Genomic DNA, 25,461 nt, shown 5'->3' on the forward strand with positions numbered 1-25,461 from the left:
GCCTGTTCTCACTTTCAGGTGATATTGTAAACAAGAAGCTGGCAGCATTATCTCCTGCAAATGTAAACAAACTTGTTTGTCTGAGTGATTAGCTGAACAAGAACTAGGACAGATTGGACTTGTTAGTTCTGAAATTTTATATTGTTTTATTTTTAATGCAATGATTTTTGTTCATAACTCTACATTTGTAAGTTCAACTTTCAAGATAAAGAGATTGCACTACAGTACTTGTATGAGGTGAATTGAAAAATACTATTCTGTTTTTTACAGTGCAAATATTTGTAATAAAAAATAAATATAAAGTGAGCACTGTACATTTTGTATTATGTGTTGTAATTGAAATCAGTATATTTGAAAATGTAGAAAACATTCAAAAATATTTATATAAATGGTATTTTATTGTTTAACAGTGTAAATAATCGCACAATTAATCGTGATTAATTTTTTTAATTGCTTGGAAGCCCTAATTATTTCTAAAGATCCCAAAGTCAATATATAATAACTTATATTTTACTTAATCTTCACACTATCCATATATTGGGGATGTTTCAAAATATTACAAACCACCTAAAATGCATTTGTTACACTAGAGGCACCCAAGCAAGTGGAAGTAGTTGTAAACTATATTTTCCTGGACAAGCTAATCTCTCCCTGGGGCAACAAAATTACCCCCACAATCCTGTTTCTATCCTGCAACACCATCTTTACAGTTGGGACCACATAATAACCCTGCCAGGTATGATTCCTCAGTGGATGTGGTAAATCAGCTCACCTCTGAATTCACTTCCCAGACCATCTCTCCAACCCATACTGCAAATATTTGGGCTGTGTTGGCCTTTTGTGGGCCTTCATTGGAGGGGAGGTTGTAGCAGATTTCCACTGCTACTGTCTACCTCTCCACTCCTTCAGTCAGATTTTCCCAGAGCAGAAGTTAGCATAGACCGTTGAATGAAACTGGGCTGTTATCTTTAATGACAAATAAAATAAAAGTACACAACTAGATAATGCACATTGCAACTTAATTTTTATTTGTAGGGCTTGTTTTCACAATGGTCTAACCAAGCTTCTGGAAGCAACATCACTGGTTGCAGAAATGCAAGAAGAGTTGCTTACCCTTGGCCCTCAGATAGAGCAAAAATCAAAGGTATGTTTTAATTACAAATTACTTTCTGTAGTGGGCTTTAAAAATCTTCTGTGACCTCCCATTCCACCTCCTCCTCTCCACAAAATTCAGGACCTAAAACCTACTTGTTATATCACTCTTGCCAGTGAGTTACATTATACGCTTTCTCCTTCAACACTTCCATGGCTGACAGGAGATTCAGACACAGTAAAGACAATTCAGTTTTCTGATTGGCTCATGAGAAAAAGAAAATGTTTCAATCTTCTCACTATTCCGTCATCTCACCAAGTGTATTTGAAATTCTGAAATCAAAATGTTTTGCAAAGAAAAACCTTTTTTTTTTTTTCCTGTTAGGAGATAGAAGAACTCGTGGAAAAACTTCATAGAGACTCACAAGTTGTAGAGCGGGTTCGAACTCTTGTTAAACAGGATGAAGAAAACATGACTGAGGAAACAAAAGTTGTGGAAGAATATGCTCAGGTACTGAATCTCTTGTGGTCTCTTACAGGTTTGGTTTCTGTGGGCCTAGTTTTACAAAGCATTAAGAACAGTCTGGGCATTAACAACCTTGCACGATCCAGTTCTATTTATGGTAAAAATAAGTAGTTCCAAAAAGTGCAGAAATTTTCATATGCCTTCAGCATAGATACTGTATTTTTTAGGAATCTTCACCATATTATAAAATGTAAAGTAATAAAAACTGGAAGATATCTGTTTTAGTTCTTTCAAGCATGATTCTGATTAGAAAAGTAACTATGCATGAACAGCATCTTAGTACTTCACACATCATCTTTTTGTGTGTCTTACTCGCAAAACAAACATTTTCCTACTGGTGGTTACAGAAAACTGGTTTTGTTCAAGTACATATTGCCAAAAGAAAATGCCAACTCTAACTTTTTTCTGTGGGCTGTGGGGTTTGTTTGTTTGGGTTGTTTTTTTTACAATGTAGCAAGCAACTGAAGAGCTAAATGCTGTATTGCCGGCTTTAGAAAAGGCCCTCGCTGCTCTAGATGCATTGGACAAAGCTCACATTGCAGAACTCAGGTAGGTCGGTTTTGTTTTAAAACTTTGCTATTAGTTGGAACATTGTCAATCTTCAGTTCTGGAATAATAATGCTGGCAAATTACATAACAGAGCAAAGGTTTCCACAGGAGTTCCTTCCATTCAGAACATCCATAACTAAAGAAAATGATTTTGAAAGTGCAAACAATGCAATCTTGCCTACATTTCAAGCTCACTCACTCTTACTCTTACTTCTTTATGCTTTCATGTGTCAAATTAGTTCCTATTGGTTAGTTTATTCTCTTTCTAAATCAAGACACAGACACACCCACCACCCCTATATTGGGTCAATAGGGGCTTGTCAGAAATTTTCATTTTCTACACTTTTATACACAGACCTTTTTCAGGGAAAAGGGGTGAAGGATGGTGTCATCAGATCTCAGTTGTTTTCCTCTGTTATTATAGGGTTTTTTTTTCTTCTCCATTCTATTAATATAACAATATAGTACTTTGTAATATAGTTATATACTAATTAGTAAGAACACAGAAATTAATATTAATTTAGAAACTAAAATAATAGTTCAGACTATTGAACCATCTAATTCAGTAGCCTGTCTTTGAGGTGGGCCAATACTGGATGATTTAAATGAAAATATACAGCACCATATTTTGTATGAAACTGCTGATTATCAATTTCTCAAATGTTTCTTTGTTTTTTTTACAGAGTATACACTCATCCTCCTCCTCTTGTACTAACTGTTATGAATGCAGTTTGTATTCTTCTGCAAAAGAAACCTAGTTGGGCAACAGCAAAGCTCCTCCTTGCAGATGCAGGATTCCTCAAAAAATTGGTTACCCTGGATAAAGATAATCTACCAGAAAAGGTAAAGGGATGGTATAGTGCTCAATAATTCATCTTCACTTCTTCTAGGATTCTTCAGAGGATGTTGATTTTGTCTTAATAAAGACTGAATTTTGTATAATAACTTTGGGCCAGATTCAGTCCCATGTTGCAGCCCCTTTATACCACTATGGCAGGATGAAGGGGCTACAAAGGGGACAGAGGCAGAAACAACTGCTGCAAAATCCTACTGTCATGGATAGGCTTTCTCTTCCCAGCATAGACCTGGGATAATACCTTTATGCTGGACTCCCTGGCAGCTCCAGAAGTATGGGCCATGTCAGGAGCAGAGTGGGAGAGAGAGGAAAGAGAAAGTCATGAGCACACCGTGCTGTGTGCCGCTGTAATTGTCCATAGAGGGCTATTACAAACTGGCACAATTTAGATTAGCTCATGGGCTGCTCTGAGTTGAGATGAGGACTGGGGACAGAACAGAGGAGGTGCAGATGTGGTTTAAAGCTTCCTTTCTCCCCAACTCAGCTGGTTTAGTGCTCGATGAAGAACTGGAGGAACACAGAACCTTCCCCTTTCTATCAATATGTAGAAAAGAATGGATGAGAGTAATGCTTTTAGAAAAAATTAAACCAGTAGTTTCTTCTTTGAGTGCTTGTTGGTATATATATTTCAGTTTTGGTGCACATGCTCCCCATGTGCTTTTTTGGCCAGCAGAATCTGTTTAGGGCTGCACTGCGCCCTGAGTGTCCTTGTGGTCTCATATTGAGGGCATCAAAGGTGGAGGTGGTCCACCTGCAACTTATTTCCTTCTCACTCCCTGTGGCTGTAAAACAGAGCTTCCTAGTATCCATGACACATCTCTTTTTAGCTTATTATACTAGTTCTTTTGAACATAATTAGTGTTAATTTAGGAAAAGATAGGCTTAGTTATCTGCTGGCAATTTTTTTTTATAAGTTTTTGTTGTTCAGGAAGTTTTTAAATCTCACTTCCCTCACTAGAATTTTCTTCTTAATAGCAAGGTTTAGGGGTATTGTAATGGTTTGGGGGAGCTGCCTACATACAACTTCTGAATTCTGTTTGATATTTTGAACTCAGTATACATCTATATTGAATAATAACTTCCATTTTGTTTTCTAAGCACCATTGCAATTGTAAAAATTGTTCTGTGCCTTCACCTTATGTGAGGCAAACCCACAACCAGACTACCACTGCTCACTCAGCTGCCGAGATTCACCCCTCCAACAGAGCCTGCAGTGACTCAGCACTCAGGCATGCTGTAGCAGCCTATCCCTGAGCAGGGCCTGGGTCAAATAACCCCAAGGCACAAGTATTTTACTGATGGCACCAGGTATCAGGTTAGTCTGTGCTATAGCACTACCCAGCCAGGAACCCTCATGCTGTCTCACTGTGTTATAGACTCCCTCTGCTTCCAGCCTGTCTTTGATGCAATTCCTGCCCCAGCCTTACCTGAGCCTTGTTCCAGCTTGCTTCAGCCTTGCCTGTGCGCTAGTCCAATTGTGCTCCAGCCCTGTTACTGACCCACTCCAGCCCTGCATCCATCTCCTGACCCCTCAGATCCTCAGACTGACTCCCACCCAGCTTCAATCATTGGCCTGAATTGGGACTCCAACTATAAACCTGATTTGGTTTGTCTTTGGACTCTGACCTCAGTTCTGACCCACAGCCTCTCCCCAACTCAGCCCAGACCCAACTGTATGGCTGTCTTTGACCCTTGCACCTGTTCTTGACCACTTCTCTAACTACCAGGTCTGCCTGCCTCATACCAGAGTCTGACAGTTTGCACAGACTCTGTACCAGGCACTGGTGAGGACTCAGCTGGAATATTGTGTCTGCACTTTCAGAAATATATGGACAAATTGGAGAGGGTCCAGAAGAGAGCAACAAAAATGATAAATGTTTTAGTAAACATGACCTGTGAGGAAAGGTTAAAAAAACTGGGTATGTTTTGTCCTGAGAAAAGAAGACTGAGGGACGACCAGATAACTGTCTGCAAATATGCTAAAGGCTTTTATAAAGAGAATGGTCCTATTAGGATCCAGGAAGTCGGCAGGCAGAAGCCTACTGCTAAAGGACATCCCCCCAGTTTAAGTGGGGGATCCACAGGACCTGTAAGCCAAGTGATTCCGGGGGGACAACTAATGAAATAACAGGCACAGGAGTGCGGTCAAAGGGTCAAAAGAAGGGAACCTGACGGGCACACTGAGCAGAGAACCCCGGGGAAAAAAAAACCTAACAGGACAAATATACCATTGTCTATAGATTTAAGATGAAGTCCAATTTTTCCATCCTGATCTTTACACACAGTTATTTCATGGATGCCTTGTTTAATCTCTGCTCTGTGAATTCCAACATCATTTCCAGTTACTGGAGCTACCATATAATTCACAGTGGAGGGTCTCATTACCAGCTGCCCCTGAGATTGTGTACCTGCAACCATTGGCAAGTTTTTATGTATCCCTTCTTCATTAAGACTCAGACCTATGTGTTCAGAAAGTTCTGGGTATAGTCTGGGATAAAGACTTCCATCTTGAGGGATGGGAGCAGAAGCTTCAGACAAAATTGCTGGATTGGCAGGGTTTGAATAAAAGGCAATCTGAGCCTGAATTACCTTGTCCACTTTCAGATCTTCCAGAGAAGGATAAAGAGACATTTTTGTGCAATTTTCACAGCTGAGGCGGAAGCGGTGGCGGTGCCGGCAGCTGCTGTTCCCAGGCCGCTATCAACAGTGGCTCTAGCTCCTGGCAACACGGCTCTGCTAAGGGAGTGGCATTGTTGTTGTTCTCCATGTTCACTGTTCGTTGTTCTCCACGTTCACTGAAGATAGAATAAGAAATAATTGACTTAACTTTCAGAAAGGGAGATTTAAGTTAGATATAAGGAAAAACTTTCTAACTGTAAGGATAGTTAAGTAATGGAATAGACTGCCAAGGGATATCGTGAAATCCCTGTGATGGGATGTTTTTAAGAACAGGTTAGACCGACACCTGTCAGTGATGTCTAGGACTACAGGGTCCTGCTTCGGCACAGTGGAATGGAATAGGTGACGTCTCAAGGTCCCTTCCAGCCCTAAATTTCTATGATACTATATAGATCTAACTGAAGACAGTAACATTTCTATGGATTTACATCAGTGAAAATGAGATCATAATCCTGCCCAAAGTATTTATAGTGGTTTTTTCCCATCTTCACATAACTAAAAAATATCCAAAAAGATTTTCCATTGTCTTCTCCTTAAACAACAAAGAATGCTGTAATAATTCTTCAAATCTGTGGGACCTCTAAGTCATTGTTCTAATATTTAACCTGTTCATTTTTTAGGTGTTTCTGCAATTGAAAAGATATGTAAGATCACCTGACTTTAGCCCATCAAAAGTGGGACTGGTGTCTATTGCCTGTTGCTCCATGTGTCACTGGATTTTAGCTTTAGATCACTACCATGAAGTACAAAAGGTACCTTATTTAATAAAATTATCATTATTTCCAAAAACTCTTATAATATTCCCAGTAAAATACAAGTCCTTATAAGAATACATTTGGTAGATGATCTTCTGTTTTTAGAATATGATCTTTCATATACAAATGCATTCAACAATAACTGAAATTAGCTATTGTAGTAGGAACCTTCATATGAAACAGTTATTCTACTGGAATACTGATTCAGCCTCTTAATCAAATAGTTACCCATAATAAAGCTCATGGGCCAAATTCTGTTCTTAGTAATATCTATGCAATCCATCTAAAGGCAGTAATCTCAAAATAGAAATGATGAAAATTAGTTTGCAAAACCTATGCTACTTATATTCCAAGAACTCAACTAGATGCCTTAGAGAATGTGGAATAAAACCAGAAATATTAAAATCTGTGCTGACTCAATTTCACTTTCATGTTATGCAAGCTCATAGAAACTGAGCATGATTAAAAAGCCAAATAAATTGAGTACCAATTTATTCTTTACTCTCTCACATCGTATATAAATCTTTCTACATCTGTGACCATCCTTAATGTACTTTCCAGGATCTTTTCATTCTTGTCTTGTTAGAAGTTTCAGTAGAGAGATCTATGATTTAATAGCCCAGAAAACCAATCTTCTGTCTTTTTGAGGTTCTCTCTCTGAATCAGGATTGAGATATATTTGGTGAAGCCATATTGTTCCTGTACTGTGGATAAAGAGAGGTCTAGCCCTTCCTTCCTTCCTTAGGTCCTACCTTCCTATCAGACACTTTTCACAACCAGTAAATTCACTTTTAAATACAAAAATGTCTTTTAAACATCTTTTATAGAAATTCAATTTTAAGCACGTTCTAGGTAAAGTAGAAATAGGAATTTAACACTGGCTAAAGAAGAGGGGCAAGATTCAGGTCCCAAGTACTTTTAGATCAGACAATGGGCTTGTTTTCAGACCAACTATAGACCCATGCACTTTCCCATGCAGATTGCTCATTGGTTGCTTCTGTAAAAGAAGCAATCTATCAGACATCTCAGACATATGTTGCAACTTCAGAGGTGATTTTTATTGTTATTTACATCTAAAGAAATAAACCAAGTCAGAGAGTGCACCTTCTAAAATATAGGGTCCTGACCCCAGGTCCCACCCTGGAATATTACTCTTCATAGCTCCAGCTGCAGAGGACCTGTGAGGTGTGAACTCTGCAAGATTTGGGGAGTGAGACACAAAAATTACACCTTATGATTCCCCTCAGGCCATTTTTGGGCATATGTTGTGTGCCATTTGAGCCTTGAATTTAGCTGTAAGAGTGTTTTGCACAGTATAGTTATGTTCTTGAATAAAATTCACCTGGCATAAACAGTTGATTCAGTAGACTAGGGTAGTTTAATTCATTACAGCATGTTTAATTTGACTAAACTAAATATATATGATAACATAACCAATAATATTTAGGTCTGTCAAGTGATTAAAAAATTTAATCACAATTAATTGTGCGATTAATAGCGCTGTTAATAGAAATCCAAAAAATTTATATAAATGGTAGTTTTCCACATTTTCAAATATATTGATTTCAATTACAACACAGAATACAAAGTGTACAGAGCTCACCTATTATTTTTTATTATAAGTATTTGCACTGTAAAAATAAAAGCAATAGTATTTTTCAATTCACTTAATTCAGTACTGTAGTACAATCTCTTTATCATGAAAGTTACTTACAACTGTAGAGTTATGAACAAAAATCATTGCATTAAAAAATAAAATGATATAAAGCTTCAGAACCAACAAGTCCACTCAGTCCTAGTTCTTGTTCAACCAATCGCTCAGACAAACAAGTTTGGTCAGGACCGGCGCTAGGGGTTTGAGTGCGCTCGGCGCACGGCAATTTCACCGCCCCACACGCTGGTCCCGCGGCTCCGGTGGAGCTGCCGCAGTGGTGCCTGCGGAGGGTCCGGTACTCCATGGCTCCGGTGGAGCTGACGCAGTCATGCCTGCAGCCGGTCCACTGGAGCCACACGAGGAGCCAACCGTCCGCAGGCACGACTGCGGCAGCTCCACCGGAGCCGCGGACCAGTGGACCCTCTGCAGGCACCATGGAGGCAGCTCCACCGGAGCCGCCTGCCACCCCCTCCGGCAAAACAGCACCCACCAATTATTCTGGTGCCCTAGGGGATTGCCTAGGCTGCCTAAATGGTAGCGCTGGCCCTGAGTTTGGTTACTTTTGCAGGAGATAATGCTACCTGCTTCTTGTTTACAATATCACCTGAAAGTGAGAACAGGTGTTTGTATGGCACTGTTATAGCCAGAGTCGCAAGATATTTACATCCCAGATGTGCTAAAGATTCATATGTCCCTTCATGCTTCAGCCACCATTCCAGAGGATCTATGTCCATGCTGATGATGGGTTCTGCTTGATAACAATCCAAAGCAGTGCAGATCATGTGTGTCAGATGTCACCAGAAGAAGGTACATTTTCTTTTTTTTGGTGGTTCAGGTTCTGTAGTTTCTGCATCGGAGTGTTGCTCTTTTAAGACTTCTGAAAGCATGCTCCACAACTCGTCCTTCTCAGATTTTGGAGGACACTTCAGATTCTTAAATCGTGGGTCTACTGCTGTAGCTATCTTTAGAAATCTCATATTGGTACTTTCTTTGTGTTTTGTCAAATCTGCAGTGAAAGTGTTCTTAAAACGAACAACATGCTGAGTCATTATCCAAGACTGCTTTAATATGAAAAATATGGCAGAATGTGGGTAAAACAGAGCTCAAGAGACATACAGTTCTCCCCCCGAGGAGTTCAGTCACAAATTTAATTAACATGTTATTTTTTTAACGAGCGTCGTCAGCATGGAAGCATGTCCTCTGGAATAGTGAAAGCCAAAGCATGAAGGGACGCACGAATGTTTAGCATATCTGGCACAAAAATACCTTGCAATGCCGACTACAAACGTGTCTTGTGAACGTCTGTTCTCTCTTTCAGGTGACATTGTAAATAAGAAGTGGGAAGCATTATCTCCTGTAAATGTAAACAAACTTGTTTGTCTGAGGGATTGGCTGCACAAAAAGTTGGGCTGAGTGGACTTGTAGACCCTAAAGTTTTACATTGTTTTGTTTTTGCGTGCAGTTATGTAACAACAAAATCTACATTTGTTAGTTGCATTTTCACAATAAAGAGATTGCACTACAGTACTTGTATGAGGTGAATTGAAAAATACAATTTATCATTTTTACAGTGCAAATATTTGTAATAAAAATAATACAAAGTAAGCACTGTACACTTTCTATTCTGTGTTGTAATTTAAATCAATATATTTGAAAATATGAGTGAGCACTGTATACTTCATATTCTGTGTTATAATTTAAATCAATATATTTGAAAATGTAGAAAAACATCCAAAATATTTAATAAATTTCAATTGGTATTCTGTTGTTTAACAGTGCGATTAATCACGATTAATTTTTGAGTTAATCACGTGAGTTAACTGCGATTAATCGACAGACCTAATAATAATTCGATTATAGAAATATATACATGGCGTGAAAAGAGTATGTACAATGTATTTATTGGGATTAAACATTTCAACAGTTATCTCATAAGGACTGCACAATAATTCTATGTGTATATTCAGTGTCTGTGTACTACATACATATACAAATACATACACAGAAAATGTAATACAAGCAGTTGGATCCTGTCTTATCCCTTGAACTGTGTGAGGATCCCCAACCCTATTCTGAAGGCAGTCCCATTTCCATTGCACTTCATGGAAGACTGTCCATCCAGAGATCTGCATGGTTGGAGGAAACAGGCAGTTGGACAGGCCCAGCTCTAGGGAATGATGTGCATTGTCCATATACCAGGCCTCTGTTAATTTGTAGAAGTAATATAGCTTCTAAATAAGGTCTCAGGCCATCTGCAAACAGGGAAATCCCTGACATTGCAGCTCCATTGGGTCCATGTTCCCAAAAAGTTGAGGTGAGACACAAAGCCTGCCTACTGTCTAGTCCACACCTGCAGCAGTTTCAGAAATTCAAATCCTGCCTCCCAATTAAACCATATGGGAAGCTCTTCATGAGGGAAAGTTTGTGGAATCTTCCTCTCAAGGCCCCTATTTGTGGGGATGTTGAATATGTGTACATGAAGAGTGATGATTTTTTATTCCTTTTTCATTCTTTAATAATGTAAGAAACCACCTTTTATTTAACCCTCTCATAAACTGATGTTCAGAAGAGTGAATCTCACCAGGTATTGTTTGGTATGTAACTAGTGGCTAGAGGCAGAGAAACAGATGGAGCAGGAGCTGAAGCAGAGCATCCAGACCCAAATGGAGATTTAAATAGAGTGAATAGAAATGGAGAATAGAGCCAGGACGTAGGGAGGTTTAGGTGAGATGAGAGGTGAAGCCAGTCTGTGTGGAAAGGCAGTTATTTGATAGGCACAGCCTGGGGGCCAGGAGAAGGGTCAGATGAGGAAGTCAGAGAAGTGTATGGGCACATTAGATTAGGTAATTGGAAATAAAAGGAGTGGAGTGGGAGAAGCAGTTACTAGGGAATGAAAGTTGGAGAAGGCTCTAAGGTTCACATAAAATCAGGGAGCAAGAGTAGAAACTAAGCAGAAGTGTTAGGAGTAGAACAGGAGGACAGGTAGAAGTGCCTGAGGAGACAGCCACTGACAGGAACACTTAGAGCTCTTTGCTTTCAGATCCTCAGTGTGATGAAGGAGATATTGGAATTAAAACATATTAGTTAGGATGAATACATTATATTAAAACTAATACATATGTATTGCAACTGCATTATCTTGTGACTTTGCTCACAATTCAGAATTTGGCTTTGCATTTGAAATCCTCTCCCCTATATGTATAAGTGCTTTGTCTTTCTTTTCTGCCAGAAAATTACACCTTAGATCTTCAAAAGGAGATAAGTTAACTTTGGTCTGGGAGAACCAATGAGTAAAAGATTTCATGTTACAGTCACGTGACCATGGATTATTGTGCTAGAAGACATCTTTAATAGCTGAAATAGAAAAATGGTAAATGCATCTTAGTAGTTGACATTTGTCAACTAAAATTTGTTTTCGCGTTTAGTAAGAATTGAATATATGCTTGAGAAGTATCTTTCAAACTTCTAGAACCCCCAGATTCCTCTCCTACTCTTAATTCATATCCTAAGTGTCCCTCTGATCTCATTGGTATGTGGTCCCTTAATCTCCTGGATCATTCGAAGTTTCCTCACACACTAAAAAGGTCACACTCAAATTTGGCTTCACTAAAAACTACTCTCTTTGAACTCACCACCATTAAGTTTCCATTCTTTGACCTCATCTAATTTAACATCACTCACCCTCTTGCTCTCTAGTCTTGCCATATAGACCTTCTCCAAACTTCAATCCATCAGTATCCCCGATTTCTCATAAATGGTCAGTCCTGTCTCCTCCCTTTCCAATTTTCAACTCTTTTCAGCTCTAAACTCATCAAGCTCACCATACACAACTGCTGCTTTAAGTTCCCTTTCTCTAATTCCATCTTGGATCTCCTCTGTTGTAGCTTCTGACCTCTTCACTCTGTTGAAACAACTCTTCTTAAGGTTTCTAGTGACCTGTTCCTACCCAAGTCTTGGAAACAATACTACATCCTCAACCTTGACATCTCTCCTATTCTTGACACTATAGTCACTCCCCTCCTGGTAGACATTCTTCTCTTCCCTTGTTTTTTCTGACATGTCGTCTCTCAGTTCTCCATATGCCACTCATACTATTCCTTCAGCATCTCTTTCAATGGGTCAACCTCATACCCTTTTACACTCCTTATGCACATCCCACAGGGATTTTTCCTCAGTCCTCTCCTCTTCTTCCTCTGGATTCTCTCCTTGGCTGATTTTGTCCTCTTACATCTTAATCTACCATCAGTTTGCTGATGACTCTGAAATCTGCCTGTACATTCTTCACTGCCTCCCTCCATCCAGACCCATGTCTCTGTAAGTCTGACATCTTCTCCTGGATCTCTTACCATTAGCTCAACCTTAACATGGCCAAAACTGAAATCCTTATTTTACCAAAAGGTCAGTTCCTCTTTCTGGCCTCTTGGTATGTTACCCCCATATCTATTTATCCATCCATTGTACTCCCCCTTCTAATCCACATCAGGCTTGATTCTTGTCTTATCTTTAAGGCCTCATCCTAATTATCTTTCCAATGATCTATTTCTACCATGATGCCTTAGTTGCCAACTCTTATGATTTTATACTGAGTACCCCAAAATTTTGGTGTTTTTCTTGAGGTGCCAACTCCAGGAGTCATTTAATTACCTGAGAATCTCAATTTTAATTTTTAAAGAGTAAGCCTCTAGCCCTCATGGTTGCAGAAAAAAGTTTGAAAATATAAACCCTAAAGACTCATAACAGAGAAAGAAAATAAAGAACTCCAAATCTATTATTTTAAAAATTTCAGGATTTTTAATACAATCAACTGATTTTTGTTATCCTGATGCATGTTTTGAGTATTTGGAGTTTGCATTCTACACATGTAAATATTTTCATTTATACTGAAAAAATAAGTTATGGAACTCACATTTGTGTTTATGTGATTTTATTTTATGCATGTCTTAAAATAGTATGAGAAATATGTGAAATTCTTAGAGAAACAGTTGTTCTTCCCTTGATGAACTATCTGAATTAGAAGCCACACAGATACTTTGGTTAATCAATAACTTCTAATAATATGTGTTTATTAAAACACAATTGGCATTTTACAGACTGAAAAAAAATGTTAGTCTATACAAGAGCTTTTGCTCAAATGTTCTGCATGTATGAAAACCCCAGAAAGGCAGACAAAACAAGCAAATGCAGCCAGTAATAATATAAACCAAAAGGAGGCATATGCCCATGAAAGAGTGTATGGAGTTATAGCACAAAACTGCAATGAATTTAATATAATTTATGCACAGAATGAAAGATTTGGGCAGTCATTTGTTTGATCTGGACATTCTTTTGATTCGCTTTTAATATTGACTTTTCAGTCCTGTTAGAAAGTACAATTGCCACATTTTTTATGACTTGAGCTAAATATGTCATATAACTATACTATAAGAGCTGAAGTTTATTTTTCTTGGAAACCTTTTTCAGTAATATGCACTTAGGGTTAATAAACATGGCCTTAGGATGTCAAGGTAGGTATTTGAGTATGTCTACAAGCTAAACAAAGAGGGTACAGTGAAGAAATGGGAAAATGTAGTTTATACTTGTCTAAGTCTGCATTAGGAAATAAGATGACCAGCAGATTTTTCTTTCATATCAGTACAAACATTAGCAACCAGTACCATTACCAACTAACTGATAACCACTAGTATTTCAGGATGCCCAGTTTTGAAAATATTTCCCAGGGGGACTGCAGGAGAAAGGAAAAGTCATTTTTCAGTTTTTTGAATACATTCAAAATATGTAGGTGTTTTTTAACAAAACGTATATTTTCTTCATTCAAAGTGAAGTGTAGCCTGTGATACATATTTTTATCTAGTTGGTGAAGCCAAAACAAATCCGAGTTACAGAAGCTCAGGAAGTACTAAGACTTGCCCATCAAAAACTGGATGAAAAACAAAGAAGTTTGGCCTTGGTGAGACATTTCTCATTATTGTATGTTATTGCTTAGTTACTGAAGCATGTAAATATTCATATTTTTCTTAGACCCTACTAAAACTTGTACAAGTTTTTTTTAAAAAGCTTCAGACATTTCTGTACTGGAGAGTTGGGGCCCAATCCTACAATCCTAAGACTGTGGAATTCCTGTCTGATGTCTCATTTACTTCAGTGGGAGCTTTACCTGCACTAGGACTGCAAGATCAGGCCTTTGTTCAAACTTCAGCAAAGTCTAGAAAATAGTGATTTCTTCAGAGAAATAGCTTCCAGTGCCTCCTAGTTTGCTTCATTCCTCTCAACCAATTTGGGACGCTGGACTTTACAGTGGGAGTGGGAGGAGGACTCATTAATGCAGGAAGTGTTAAACAACAGAAAAGTGATCAGTAGTAATAAATAACCCCAAAAGAACAATTTCAGTACCAAGGGAAAATGTTGCTCCAAAATGTAGGAAAGGCCCACTTGAAAATGAACAATAAAAATTTGTGTTGTGCCTATACTTCAGAAAGGGTAGAGACTAGAGGTGACTTAGCCTCTAAATTGCTGTGACCATTCGTGTATTGCCATTCGTGTATTGCCATCTTACTGTCAGACAACGCATAATGAGAAGACTGAGTTTTAGAGCAATGCAGTGTGAAACAACTGTCAGTCACTACAGTGTAAGTTCTTTCTTTCTTAAATATTCTCAAGCCTGTTACATTGGTAGCACATGTAGTGATAAAAGCAATGAAGTAGATCTGTTAAGTCTAATACATGGCAGGCAGGCACCCCTTAGTCAAAATAAAAAATAAAAACCTTGATCTATTATCTGCCAATTGATTACTAGATTGAAGAACATGAACACAATTTAGAGGCAAGCTATCAAGAGAGCATAGCCCAGAAAGAAATGCTAGCAACTCGAAAGCAACTGGCAACTCAGCGTCTACACAGAGCATCTATATTAAGCACAGCTCTGGCGGATGAGATGGTATTGCCTTTCATTTTTTGTATTGTCCACTTTTTGGCCTCAGAACATTCAAGCATAAGACTGTCATAGGAGTTCTACTTCATCTACATTTTTCAGGGGTGGGAAGCTGCCTCTCCTTTTCAGATAGTGCTTCCCCTCTCCTACATTACCATATGGCTTAGCATGGTGTTGTGGCCTTTTGTGCTGGCCTGTCCAGTTTAATAACTAGATCCCAGCCCTGGGCAGAAGAGAAGAACTGCCTTTCTGAGGATTCTTGCCCAATAAAACCAATCTTCCTACCTTTCAATAGCTGCACCTTAGTTTCCTCCCTCCAGCAGGTACAACAGTATTTCCAATCCCTTGTACTGCAGGGCAGAAAGAGACCTCCTCTATTATGACTTGTTCTGCAGGGCAGGAGGAAGCCTTCCCTATTATGATTAATAGGTTTTGAGGTGCTGCAGTAATGATTCCTTTCCTTGGTCTAGAGTTGCAACTGTCACTTTAATTAAACTCCCAATTCCTATTCCACATAATTGTAAATAGTAAACTTTGATAGTACATTATTAAAAATGCATATTTAAATACATTTAAAAACAGGTACATTTTTATTGTAAATGATAATATTTCATTTGGATGTGTTAGGAGCGATGGAAAGAATCAGTTAATAACCTGGACGAAAGGCTGCAAGGTATTATGGGTGATGCCCTTGTTTCAGCAGCATGCATCAGCTACAGCGGAGTGTTATCAGCAGAATATCGTCAGCAGCTAATAAATGAATGTCTGAGATTGTGTAATGAGAACATCGTTCCTGTGTCTCCAAATTATTCGCTAATAACAGCTATGACAGAAAAAAATGAGGTAATAATATGAGCAGATGGTGAGGGGCATAGCTGATTTTTTTACATCAAAGGCTTTATCAGGACTTCCGCCTTTCAGAACACTTGATTCCAAACTTGACTACTAAGAGTAAAATTCAGAGGTCCAAGTATTTTAGTGAGATTGACAATATAGATCGTTGTGTTTTGTTGCATCACCTTGTTTATGTCTTTATATGTAGTTAATTGTAAACAATGTATCCATGAAATAACAAGGATTGTCAAAAATGTAAAAATATTGAAAATTGAAACTTTTCTAGGTCAGTAAATGGCAAAATGAAGGTTTGCCTCTCGACCAGTACTCCATTGAGAATGCTATCCTTGTTAAGAATGGACAACGATGGCCTTTACTAATTGATCCACAGAAACAGGCTTACAGATGGATTTGTCAAATGGAGGGAGACAGGCTACAACAAATTCATGCTTCTGATTCCAATTACTTAAGAACTTTAGAAAATGCCATGCAAATTGGAAACTCCATTCTGCTACAGGTAATTTGCTTTAATTTGGGGGCGGGGGTTCTGAGTAAATAACAAGGAAAAAAATCCCATCAGAAAACTATAAATGTAAGAAGAATAGAATGCGTTTGAATGTTAATTTCCCTTGTCAAAGGTGTGAAAGTAGGAGAGCGATGGAAGCGATGGAACTACTTTGTAGTTTTATTTATTTAAATTTAATAATAAATATCTGTCTAAAACTCTAGGAACCTGATTCTCCTCACTGACACTGTTGTAAATTAGTAGTAACTCCAGTGATGTCAGCGGAGTTACACTGCATTAAAACTGGTATGGAGAACTGGCCATAAGCACTGACAGTTTCTCGGTAAAACCACATACCTATGAGAAAGTCTCGGTCAGCTACATGGATTCCTATGGGATCAAAAGGCCAGAGCCATCTGCACTGAGAACCTGTGCTTCTGCACTAGCTCTGTGTCCTTGCCATCCCCACACTTGCATTACTAGGCGGCGTGATTCCAATGGAGTCTCACTGACAGGTCATCTCTAGAACCCACTATCCCTGGGTCCCTCTTTAAGGGGAGTTCCCAGCTGGGCACAAGGGATATGAATATCCTTCCAGAAGTTAAATTTAATGATAAAATGCAAGGTGTATATCTGATTTCAAGCTCACAAAGCTAAATAATTATTTGAGCTTATTAATTAACCATTATGATTGCTATGTAGACAATACATTTATGGGTTTTAGGATCTTGCTGAAGCTTTGGATTCAAATTTAAAGCCAATCTTAAGAAAGGAAATCTACAGTACAGGAGGTAAAGACTTCATCAGGATTGGAGATGCTGAAATTGAATACAACCACAACTTTAGGTAACTGACCTCATCCATGACAATTTTTTCTAACTACTATTGTATTAGGTTGTACAATATATTAAACTACACTCTCAAAATGCATTTTAAGAACATTATTAAAGTAGCAAAGTAAAGTGCTCAAAAGTTAGAAAATGCCAGAATTAAGGTTGCCTGTGCAATCTTAATTCAGCTCCCTTGTGCATGTCCATGATGATACTGTATTGATTTATATGGTCACATATTTTTTCCTCAGAACCCCTGCTTCATTCAGTAAGAGCATGGATAGTGCTCTCTTAATGAGTAGCTATTCAATATCTTTTATTCTCTTTTTTGTTGATTGTGTGCCACATGCCTTATTTACTGCACACTATTCAAAATCTACTCTGAAAACAGAATAATTGGTTTCTTCATGGTCTTTATGGTGCTTATCACTGTGGTATGTGATTGCTTCACAAACATTAAATAATTCATTTTAACAAAACCTTCGTGAAAGTGAGTGGTATTATCCCCATTTTACAGAAGGGGCATTGAGGCACAGAGACATTAAGGTCAAAAGTAACCACTAATTTTGAGTCCTCAATCTGAGATACCTAGGCCCCGATTTTTCAGAGTGTTAAACTTAAGACCAGCTTTCTCTTGACTTTAAGTGCTCTAAATCCACATGGTTACTAGGATTGCCTTGAAATTTGGTGTTCATCATGGGGCACAGAGTTCTGTTAGTGATCCATAATTGGGGCCATTTGACCAAGTTGTTCACAAGATACAGCCCCCAGAAAACACATTATGACACTTTTGTTCACAGGTAGAGTTCAAACCAGGGCTCAGATCATCACACTACTGTTACGCTCCAGGGTTATCTCAACTGAGTGTGTAGCACCCACCAGCCTTTTGGGGAAAATATTATTTGAAATAGGGTTTGCTTCTCCAGTTAGGTACGTGCCAAGCAGTTCTAAGGCTCATGCACCTATTAACACTCCTAATGGATCACACTGGACATGTGAAGAGAGAGGCTAACTACAGTATTTAGAAAATTACCTCTGTGTTACAGGACATGTGTGGCTCTGAGATATGTTATTGAATCTGAGCACTGTCCCAGGCACTGAGGGTATATCTTCACTGCAATTAAATACCCAGGGCTGGCCTGTGCCAGCTGACACAGGCTCATGGGTTGCAGAGCTTGGGAAAAGGGGCTGCTTAATTGCAGTGTAGATGTTTGGCCTTGGGCTGGAGCCTCTGGGACCCTCTGAGATGTGGTCCACCTCTACACCTCAGTTAAACGACCCCTTAGCCTGAGCTCTGCAAGCGCAAGTCAGCTGGCGCGGACCAGCCATAGGTTTTTAATTGCAGTATAGACATATCCTGAGAGTTTAAATCTGGCCCAGGGCAGAAATCTGAAGTGAAAAAAGAGGTATATTGCTCCAATCTGCCTCTGACAAAAGGTTTCATTTTTATTTACTTTGTGGAAAATGTAACGTGAATACAGTAGAATATTCAGAGGTGCTAAAACTATTTTTGGAAAAGAAAATAAATTACACAAGCAAATGCTTGTTGGGAGGGGAGGGTGAGTAGAGGCTAAGGTGTGGGTGATAATGTGGAAGGGGTTTGTGGGATCTGGTGATGGGGATTGGGCAAGGATACCAATTGTGGAGGCAGAGAAGGGTGGTAGCTTCCCCTACCCCCAGTTTCATACAGGAGGTGTGCTAGTTCCCTGGCAGAGCTCTTAACAACAGAACAGCATTAGTGTGCAATTTAAGTTCTAGAGAGGAGAGGTGCCCCTGGGGCAGGAAGTCAGTATTTTGTTTACAAACGGAGGCAGGGTGATTAAGATAAGAAAGGGCTGGTAATTAAATTAAGGATGTGGAAGTTTAGCCTGTAAAAGAGGAACCCCTCCGTGGACAGGGGAGAGGGAGGAGGAGGGGTTTTTTTAGAGAGAACATGGGGCACTCTGAAAAAAAACACCAAAGCACTGAGCCTAGGTTGCATTCAGAAAAGGGGGAGGTTTGGGGAGCATAGGTGAAAAGAAGGGGTCAAACCCAGGGAAGGGCTAGCGGTGTATAGAGAAGTTCCCACTCTACCTGTGGTACTTATGTGGCCCCATCACCATAGTATTTGAGTTTGCACCTTACAATCTAACCTATTTCTCCTCCCCGCCCCTTGGTGAGGTAGAGCAATGCTGTTATCCCCATTGCACAGATGGGGCACTGAGTCACACACAACTAAAGGCCAGATTTTCAAAGGTATTTAAGCACCTAATGAGATTTTTCAAATGCACTTAGAAGGTTAGGTTCCTTGTAAACCCCATTAGATGCCTAGCTGTATCTTTGGGTGCCTAAAAACCTTTGAAAGTCTGTCCTTAAAGCACTGGCCTGGGGTGAGAGAGGAAGTCCATGGAGGGAAGTAGAACCCAGGTCTTTCAAGGCTAGCTCCCTATCCAGCAGACCAGCCTCTTTCTCTGCTGCATGCTGCAATAAAGAGGACTCTGACAGATGGGAGCAAAACCAAAGCGGCCAGTTCTCTGAGACTCTAGCAAACAGTCCCAGGATGGATGCCATGGTTGACAGCAGGAGGCAAATAAAAAGAACCCCAAATCTGTTATTTTTACCAACTCATATCTTATGATTTTAAAAGACAATCACATGATTTTTGGTGAGCCTGATTCATGATTTTTGAACATTTGGAATTGGTAATACTATGAAAGTGACTTGAAATGTCAGTTTCACTTCTGTCTAAGGTTATTTTCTAGTGTATTATTTGTAATGAGGTAACACCTCTAGAGCCCCAGGCAGGTGCAGTATAAATTCATGGTGCCTTGCCATAGCAGGATGTTTCAGTTAAATGATCTAGTCCAAGCTTGATGAACTGCAAAAAGTGATAGAAAGTAATCTAGATTTTTCTACAATTTTTTTCAGTTGTTGTATTCCAGAGTTAGTAACAAAGAATATACATTAAAATTTTAAACCTAACCAGTGTTCCTTAAGTAACTTGACACAAGAACATATTAGTATTAGAGCTGAGTGGGTCTAATATTTATTAAATCTTCTTTTTTATATAGAAATTAGATACACTACTCCTATCAGCTAATTTCTAAGTTATTATCTGCAAAAAAAACCCTAGAGTTTTCAGGTGCCTAAGTAGCCTTTGGTATCATGTTTAAAGTTGCCCCCTCCTCCCCACCAAAATCTGAAATGATGCCCTAGGGCAGGGATTCTCAGACTTTTGTACTGGTGATCCCTTTCACACAGCAAGCCTCTGAGGGCGACCCCCCTTACATATGAAAAACACCTTTTTATATATTTAATGCCATTATAAATGCTGGAGGTGAAGCAGGGTTTGGGGTGAAGGCTGACAGCTCATGACCCCCCCCCATGTAATAACCTCATGACCCCCTGAGGGGTCCCGACCCCCAGTTTGAGAACCTCTGCCCTAGAGAATGGAGGGGGGCTTGTGACACTGAGAAGAAGAATGTGGGAGAGGATGGGGCAGGGGCATTTGTCAGCCCCACATTCTTTCCCATATGTGTGCCACAATCTGGGACCCTCCTCAACCCATCTACAGGGATATGACTCCTTTCTCTGCCCCTCCACATGTGAGCCAACTTCTGGAGGAGGCTTGCCTATTTGGGGAGTGGGATGTTCTGAGCTGCTCTCCCTACCCCCCATGTGACCTGGGATCTGGGGTTCCCTGCCCATGTGTGGGGTTTGACCTCCCTTGCATGTTCTCTTCATGAGCCAGGTTCTGGAGAGAGCTAGCTGTTCTGGAGGTGCTTGAGCCCCATTTCCTATTCCCCTCAGGTGATCTGGGATGCCTTGACCTTCTAAGGAGATCTGAGCCCCTCTCCCTATCCCCCACATATGAGCCAGAACCTGGGAAAGCCCTGCCCCTGTGGATGAGGAGCTTAGAACAGACATGTTGCTCAGAGCTTACCCCCAAAACACAGTGCTGATACTGGGGTGAGGAGCTGAGAACAATTATGCTTGATGCGTATCAGAAACTCTCCAGCACTAGGGAGGAAGGAAGGGAACACCCACTGACATGAATGGGAGTGGGGCGTCATACTTCTCAGAGCCATTGTTTTAGGCTGTATTTATCTGCATTGGTTATTCATTCAGCTGAGAATCTCATTGAAATGAATGAGCCACTTAACACCCCTCTGAGCCTGCTGTACTGCTGATGGATGTGTAGAGCCCCTCTGCTCCATTCTCCCTATAATTTCATAAAATATTATAATAAAGTGCTAGCTCTTCTTTAGCTAAGGTTGGGAAGCCCTTCCTGTGTAAAGGACAACTTTTCTAAATGCTCTAAAACCTGCATGCTTATACAGATTATCAGTTTAGGGGGTAGGGTTAGCTATGCAAATATAGGTCATTTCAACAAGATACAGACACCAGGGGAAAAACAGCATTTCATTAAGTTCACATTCTAGCAACTTTGAAGTTTGAAACCCTCCATGAGTAGAAATCTGAGAATGAACAGTAAACATTTGAGAAAAATCTGCCTTTATCAAGGTGTGTTTGTTTTATTTTTTGAGAAGTATAATCTGAATACAGACTGTTCAGAAGGCACTGGAACTATTTTTGAAAAGAAAATGAATTACATGAATGAATGAACACTGGGATGGTAGGGGTGGTTAAGGGGCAAGATAGGTAGTAATTGGGAGGAGCTGTTTGGGTCTGCCATGAAGAATACAAGTATTCTGGAGAGGGGGATAAATAGGAATGGGTGGTAGGGGTGGGAAGAGAAGCTGGGGTGCTCAGGTAAGGGGATGAGGGTAAGGATTAGAGGGAATGGGAGGGAAAAAGATGGGTTGGAGAATGTGGGGAGTACCAGAGGTAATTGGAGTTTAGTGGAGGGGGAGACTTTCTACCCTGAATTCTCTCCTTCCGTATGTGTGCTGGGATCTGGAGAAGCCCTACCCCTGTTCAAGGATCTGAGCCCCTCTCCCTACCTGCTGTGTGTTCTGGGATCTGGGGAACACTGCTCCTCTTGGTCTGTTTGAGTTTCTTGGTCTGCTCCTCCATGAGAGGTCACGGGGGAGGAGGAACTGAAGGTAACAGATTTAGACATCTGAAATCCAGAAAGTGAATAGTTAAGTTACACTTCACTGCTGTGTGGGGATGGAGCTTTTGAAAGTGTATGGGGGACGGACTCAGTTTGGAGAAGGGGCAGACTGGGTGGACCTGAGGCATGGCTGGGGAAGCATGGCTGAAGTAGGTGCAGGAGTCCCATCTGCAAGTAGGCAATGGAAGTGAGGTGCTAGCTCAGGTGGCAAAGCAAAGTAGTGTGGGATACTCCAGGAAAGTGCTGATTGTGGTATTTGTAATCAGCAGTATGGGGCAGGAGACAGCAAGGAGCAACTTCTTACGTATTGATGGCTTCTGCCATGCTAACGAATGGCTTAATGGGATGGGAAGGGGAGGGGGAACTGGAAATGTTGGCGGAGGGCTATATGTGCCAGGGAATGGTAGGGGATCAGGAGGTGGAGAAGGAGAGAGACATATCATTTTTCTCTCTCACGCTTGAAGCTACTGTAACAACCATGTAATAAAACTATTGAGGTTTTAGCGCATAGATATAGGTTAGATTTTTCTCATCAGCTCTGTTAGCAAATACACATTGACAAAATTTCAAAGCATGACCATTATCCCCATTCCACTCTAACAAAATTTCAAGATGGGGGAGGTGCTCTTAGGAATTATGTACCAATCATGTGGTCTAGTGGAAAGACACGGGACTATTCCTGGCTCAGCCACTGGCCTGCTGAGTGACTTTGGGCAAGTCACTTCAACTTTCTTTGCCTCAGCTTCCCATCTGTAAAATGGAGTTAATGATGTAAAGTTCTACTGCTGAAAAGCACTATAGAAGCTAGGGCTTGATCTGTACTTAAAAGTTAGGTTGACATAGCTACATTGATCAGTAGTGTGAAAAAACACAGCCCAGCATAGCTATGCTGGCCTAACGCCCAGTGTAGATGCAACTATGTTGATAGAAGAATGCTTTTGTCAACATAGCTAACTTTGTTAGGGGAGGTGGTGTCCCTACACCAACAGAAAAATCCCTTCCATCAATGCAGGCTGCATCTACAATATGCCGTTATGCCAGCATAGCTACAATGATATAGCTATGCCAGTATTGTCTCCATATATCTATCCTATATCTTTTGATTATTACCTAGTCACAGTAACATCAACTGCAAACCTAGGTGAGAACTACAAATGCCTAAATGAGCACTAACTCAGAGGTTCTCAAACTTCATTGCACCATGACCCCCTTCTGACAACAAAAATTACTACACAACCCCAGAGAGGGGGACTGAAGCCTGAGCCCACTGCCCATGGCTGAAGCCCTCAGGCTTCAGCTTCAACCCCAGGTGGTGGGGCTCAGGCTTCAGGCCTCAGCAAGTCTAAGCCATACCTTGTGACCCCATTAAAATGGGGTTGAGTGGGGTCCCGACCCAAAGTTTGAGAACCGCTGCACTAACTCCTACAAACCAACATTTCTCTTTTTCTGTTTAAAAAAAGAACTACAAAGTTAAATGGCAAAAAACTTCAGTAAGGCAGAGTTAAGGTTGCCTGATGATAGCTTGTGCCCTTCCACAACACTGAGTTCAGCAAAACTCAAACTTTTGAATTCCAGAAATAAAGAGTTAAGATAAACACCCATACAACCTTAACTCTGCCCTCTTTGAGTGAGACCCCCCCACAACTCCCATAACTCACATACTTGCACTCTGTCTTTGCATGGTAATGGACAGAAGCAAACTGCACTTCCCTACGCTCAAACTCTGAGCCTACTCCCCCAACAGAATACCACAATTGCAAAATTTAACAATCACTTTATACTCTTTTACAGCCCCTTCACACTTGCACACAGGTCACCACCTAAACTTATACTTTCTCCTACCCATCATGAAATCCACAGACTTCTCTAATATCCCCCTCACTATGACAATACCCATGGCAAGAAGACCCCAGTACTCTCTACTGAGACAGCCTACCCAATTCTGTATTGAAATGATGCAGACTGGAATCTCAAGGTACAGGTACACTTGCATCTCTTTCCTTTGATAACACAAAAGGGGGTTGGGGAAGGACTCAGAACCAGATCTCCTCATATCTCAATCTCAGCTCTTTCAAGCTGCTCCAACTTATTCCTCCACCATTCAGTACAGTTACACCTAACACAGAGAATGCGGCTGGAGTACATTCAGATAATTGCCAGTAGCTACTGCTAGTTCCAGTGAGGACAGAGCTAAGGTTGTGAGAGCATTTACCTTAACTCTATATTTCTGTGTTTTCAGAAGTTTTAGTTTTGCTGAACTCAACATTCTGGAAGGGTACAAGCTATCAGCAGGTGACCTTAGTCTAGGTCTACATGGGGGGGGTGTCGATCTAAGATACGCAATTTCAGCTATGCGAATAGCGCAGCTGAAGTTGGCGTATCTTAGGTCGATTTACTTGGCCGTGAGGACGGCGGCAAGTTGACCGTTGCCTCTCCCCTGTCGACTCCGCTTCCGCCTCTCACCACGGTGGAGTTCCGAAGTCGACAGCAGAGCGATAGGGGATTGATTTTATCGCATCTACACTAGACGTGATAAATCGATCCCCAGTAGATCAATCACTACCTGCCGATCCAGCAGGTAGTGTAGATATACCCTTAATTTAATATAGTATTTTATATGTTCAAAGCACAGATCCCTTTGACTTTAGTGGCAACTGTGAGTGCTCAGCACTTCTGCAGATTTGGCCATAAGATCTGAAGTCAGGCATCCAGAAAGTGAAGAACACCCAATTAGTGGTCACCTGTGAAAAGTTTCATTTAAGTGAAATGATTAGCATAATATAGGAACTCTGTGGCAGGAGCAGGGATAGATTCCAGTTCTCCAGGACAGCTTTCAACCGCCTTCTCCATAAGACCATCGTTTCTCTTCCTGCAATCCATAAAGTCATTCACCACACAACTTCCAACTACTGCAGCAAATGGGGCAGAGGTCATACAGACAGCAGCATCCTTCACTATACAACCTGTATTCATTCCTAGAGCAGGCCCACCTGAGTCATCAATGAGTTCTGAATCTTTAGATCAGGGCCGTAGCAACAAATAACGTGGCCCCCTCTGAACATATGTCCGGAGCCCCTTACAATGCAGAAACTGGAATGCGGTATTTATTTTATACAATATACAGGGTTCATATTATGTATACATAGGCCTACAGTGTACATGTATTCCATATTTACGCAAAGCGCTTCTTTCGAGCC

At 40.4% G+C, this 25,461-nt stretch overlaps 1 protein-coding gene across 1 annotated transcript in view; it reads left to right on the plus strand.

The window, feature by feature from the left end:
- DNAH14 (dynein axonemal heavy chain 14) overlaps positions 1-25,461 on the plus strand; it is a 490,898-nt gene that overhangs the window by 380,186 nt on the left and 85,251 nt on the right. The window contains exons 60-69 of the mRNA XM_050948398.1: positions 1,036-1,144; positions 1,478-1,603; positions 2,073-2,167; positions 2,851-3,010; positions 6,323-6,454; positions 13,963-14,058; positions 14,905-15,045; positions 15,667-15,882; positions 16,160-16,390; positions 17,103-17,224. Coding sequence (XP_050804355.1) covers positions 1,036-1,144; positions 1,478-1,603; positions 2,073-2,167; positions 2,851-3,010; positions 6,323-6,454; positions 13,963-14,058; positions 14,905-15,045; positions 15,667-15,882; positions 16,160-16,390; positions 17,103-17,224 — 1,428 coding nt within the window. The remainder of the gene's footprint in view (positions 1-1,035; positions 1,145-1,477; positions 1,604-2,072; positions 2,168-2,850; positions 3,011-6,322; positions 6,455-13,962; positions 14,059-14,904; positions 15,046-15,666; positions 15,883-16,159; positions 16,391-17,102; positions 17,225-25,461) is intronic.

This window comes from Gopherus flavomarginatus, chromosome 4, assembly GCF_025201925.1.
Source record: "Gopherus flavomarginatus isolate rGopFla2 chromosome 4, rGopFla2.mat.asm, whole genome shotgun sequence".
NCBI lineage: Eukaryota > Metazoa > Chordata > Testudines > Testudinidae > Gopherus > Gopherus flavomarginatus.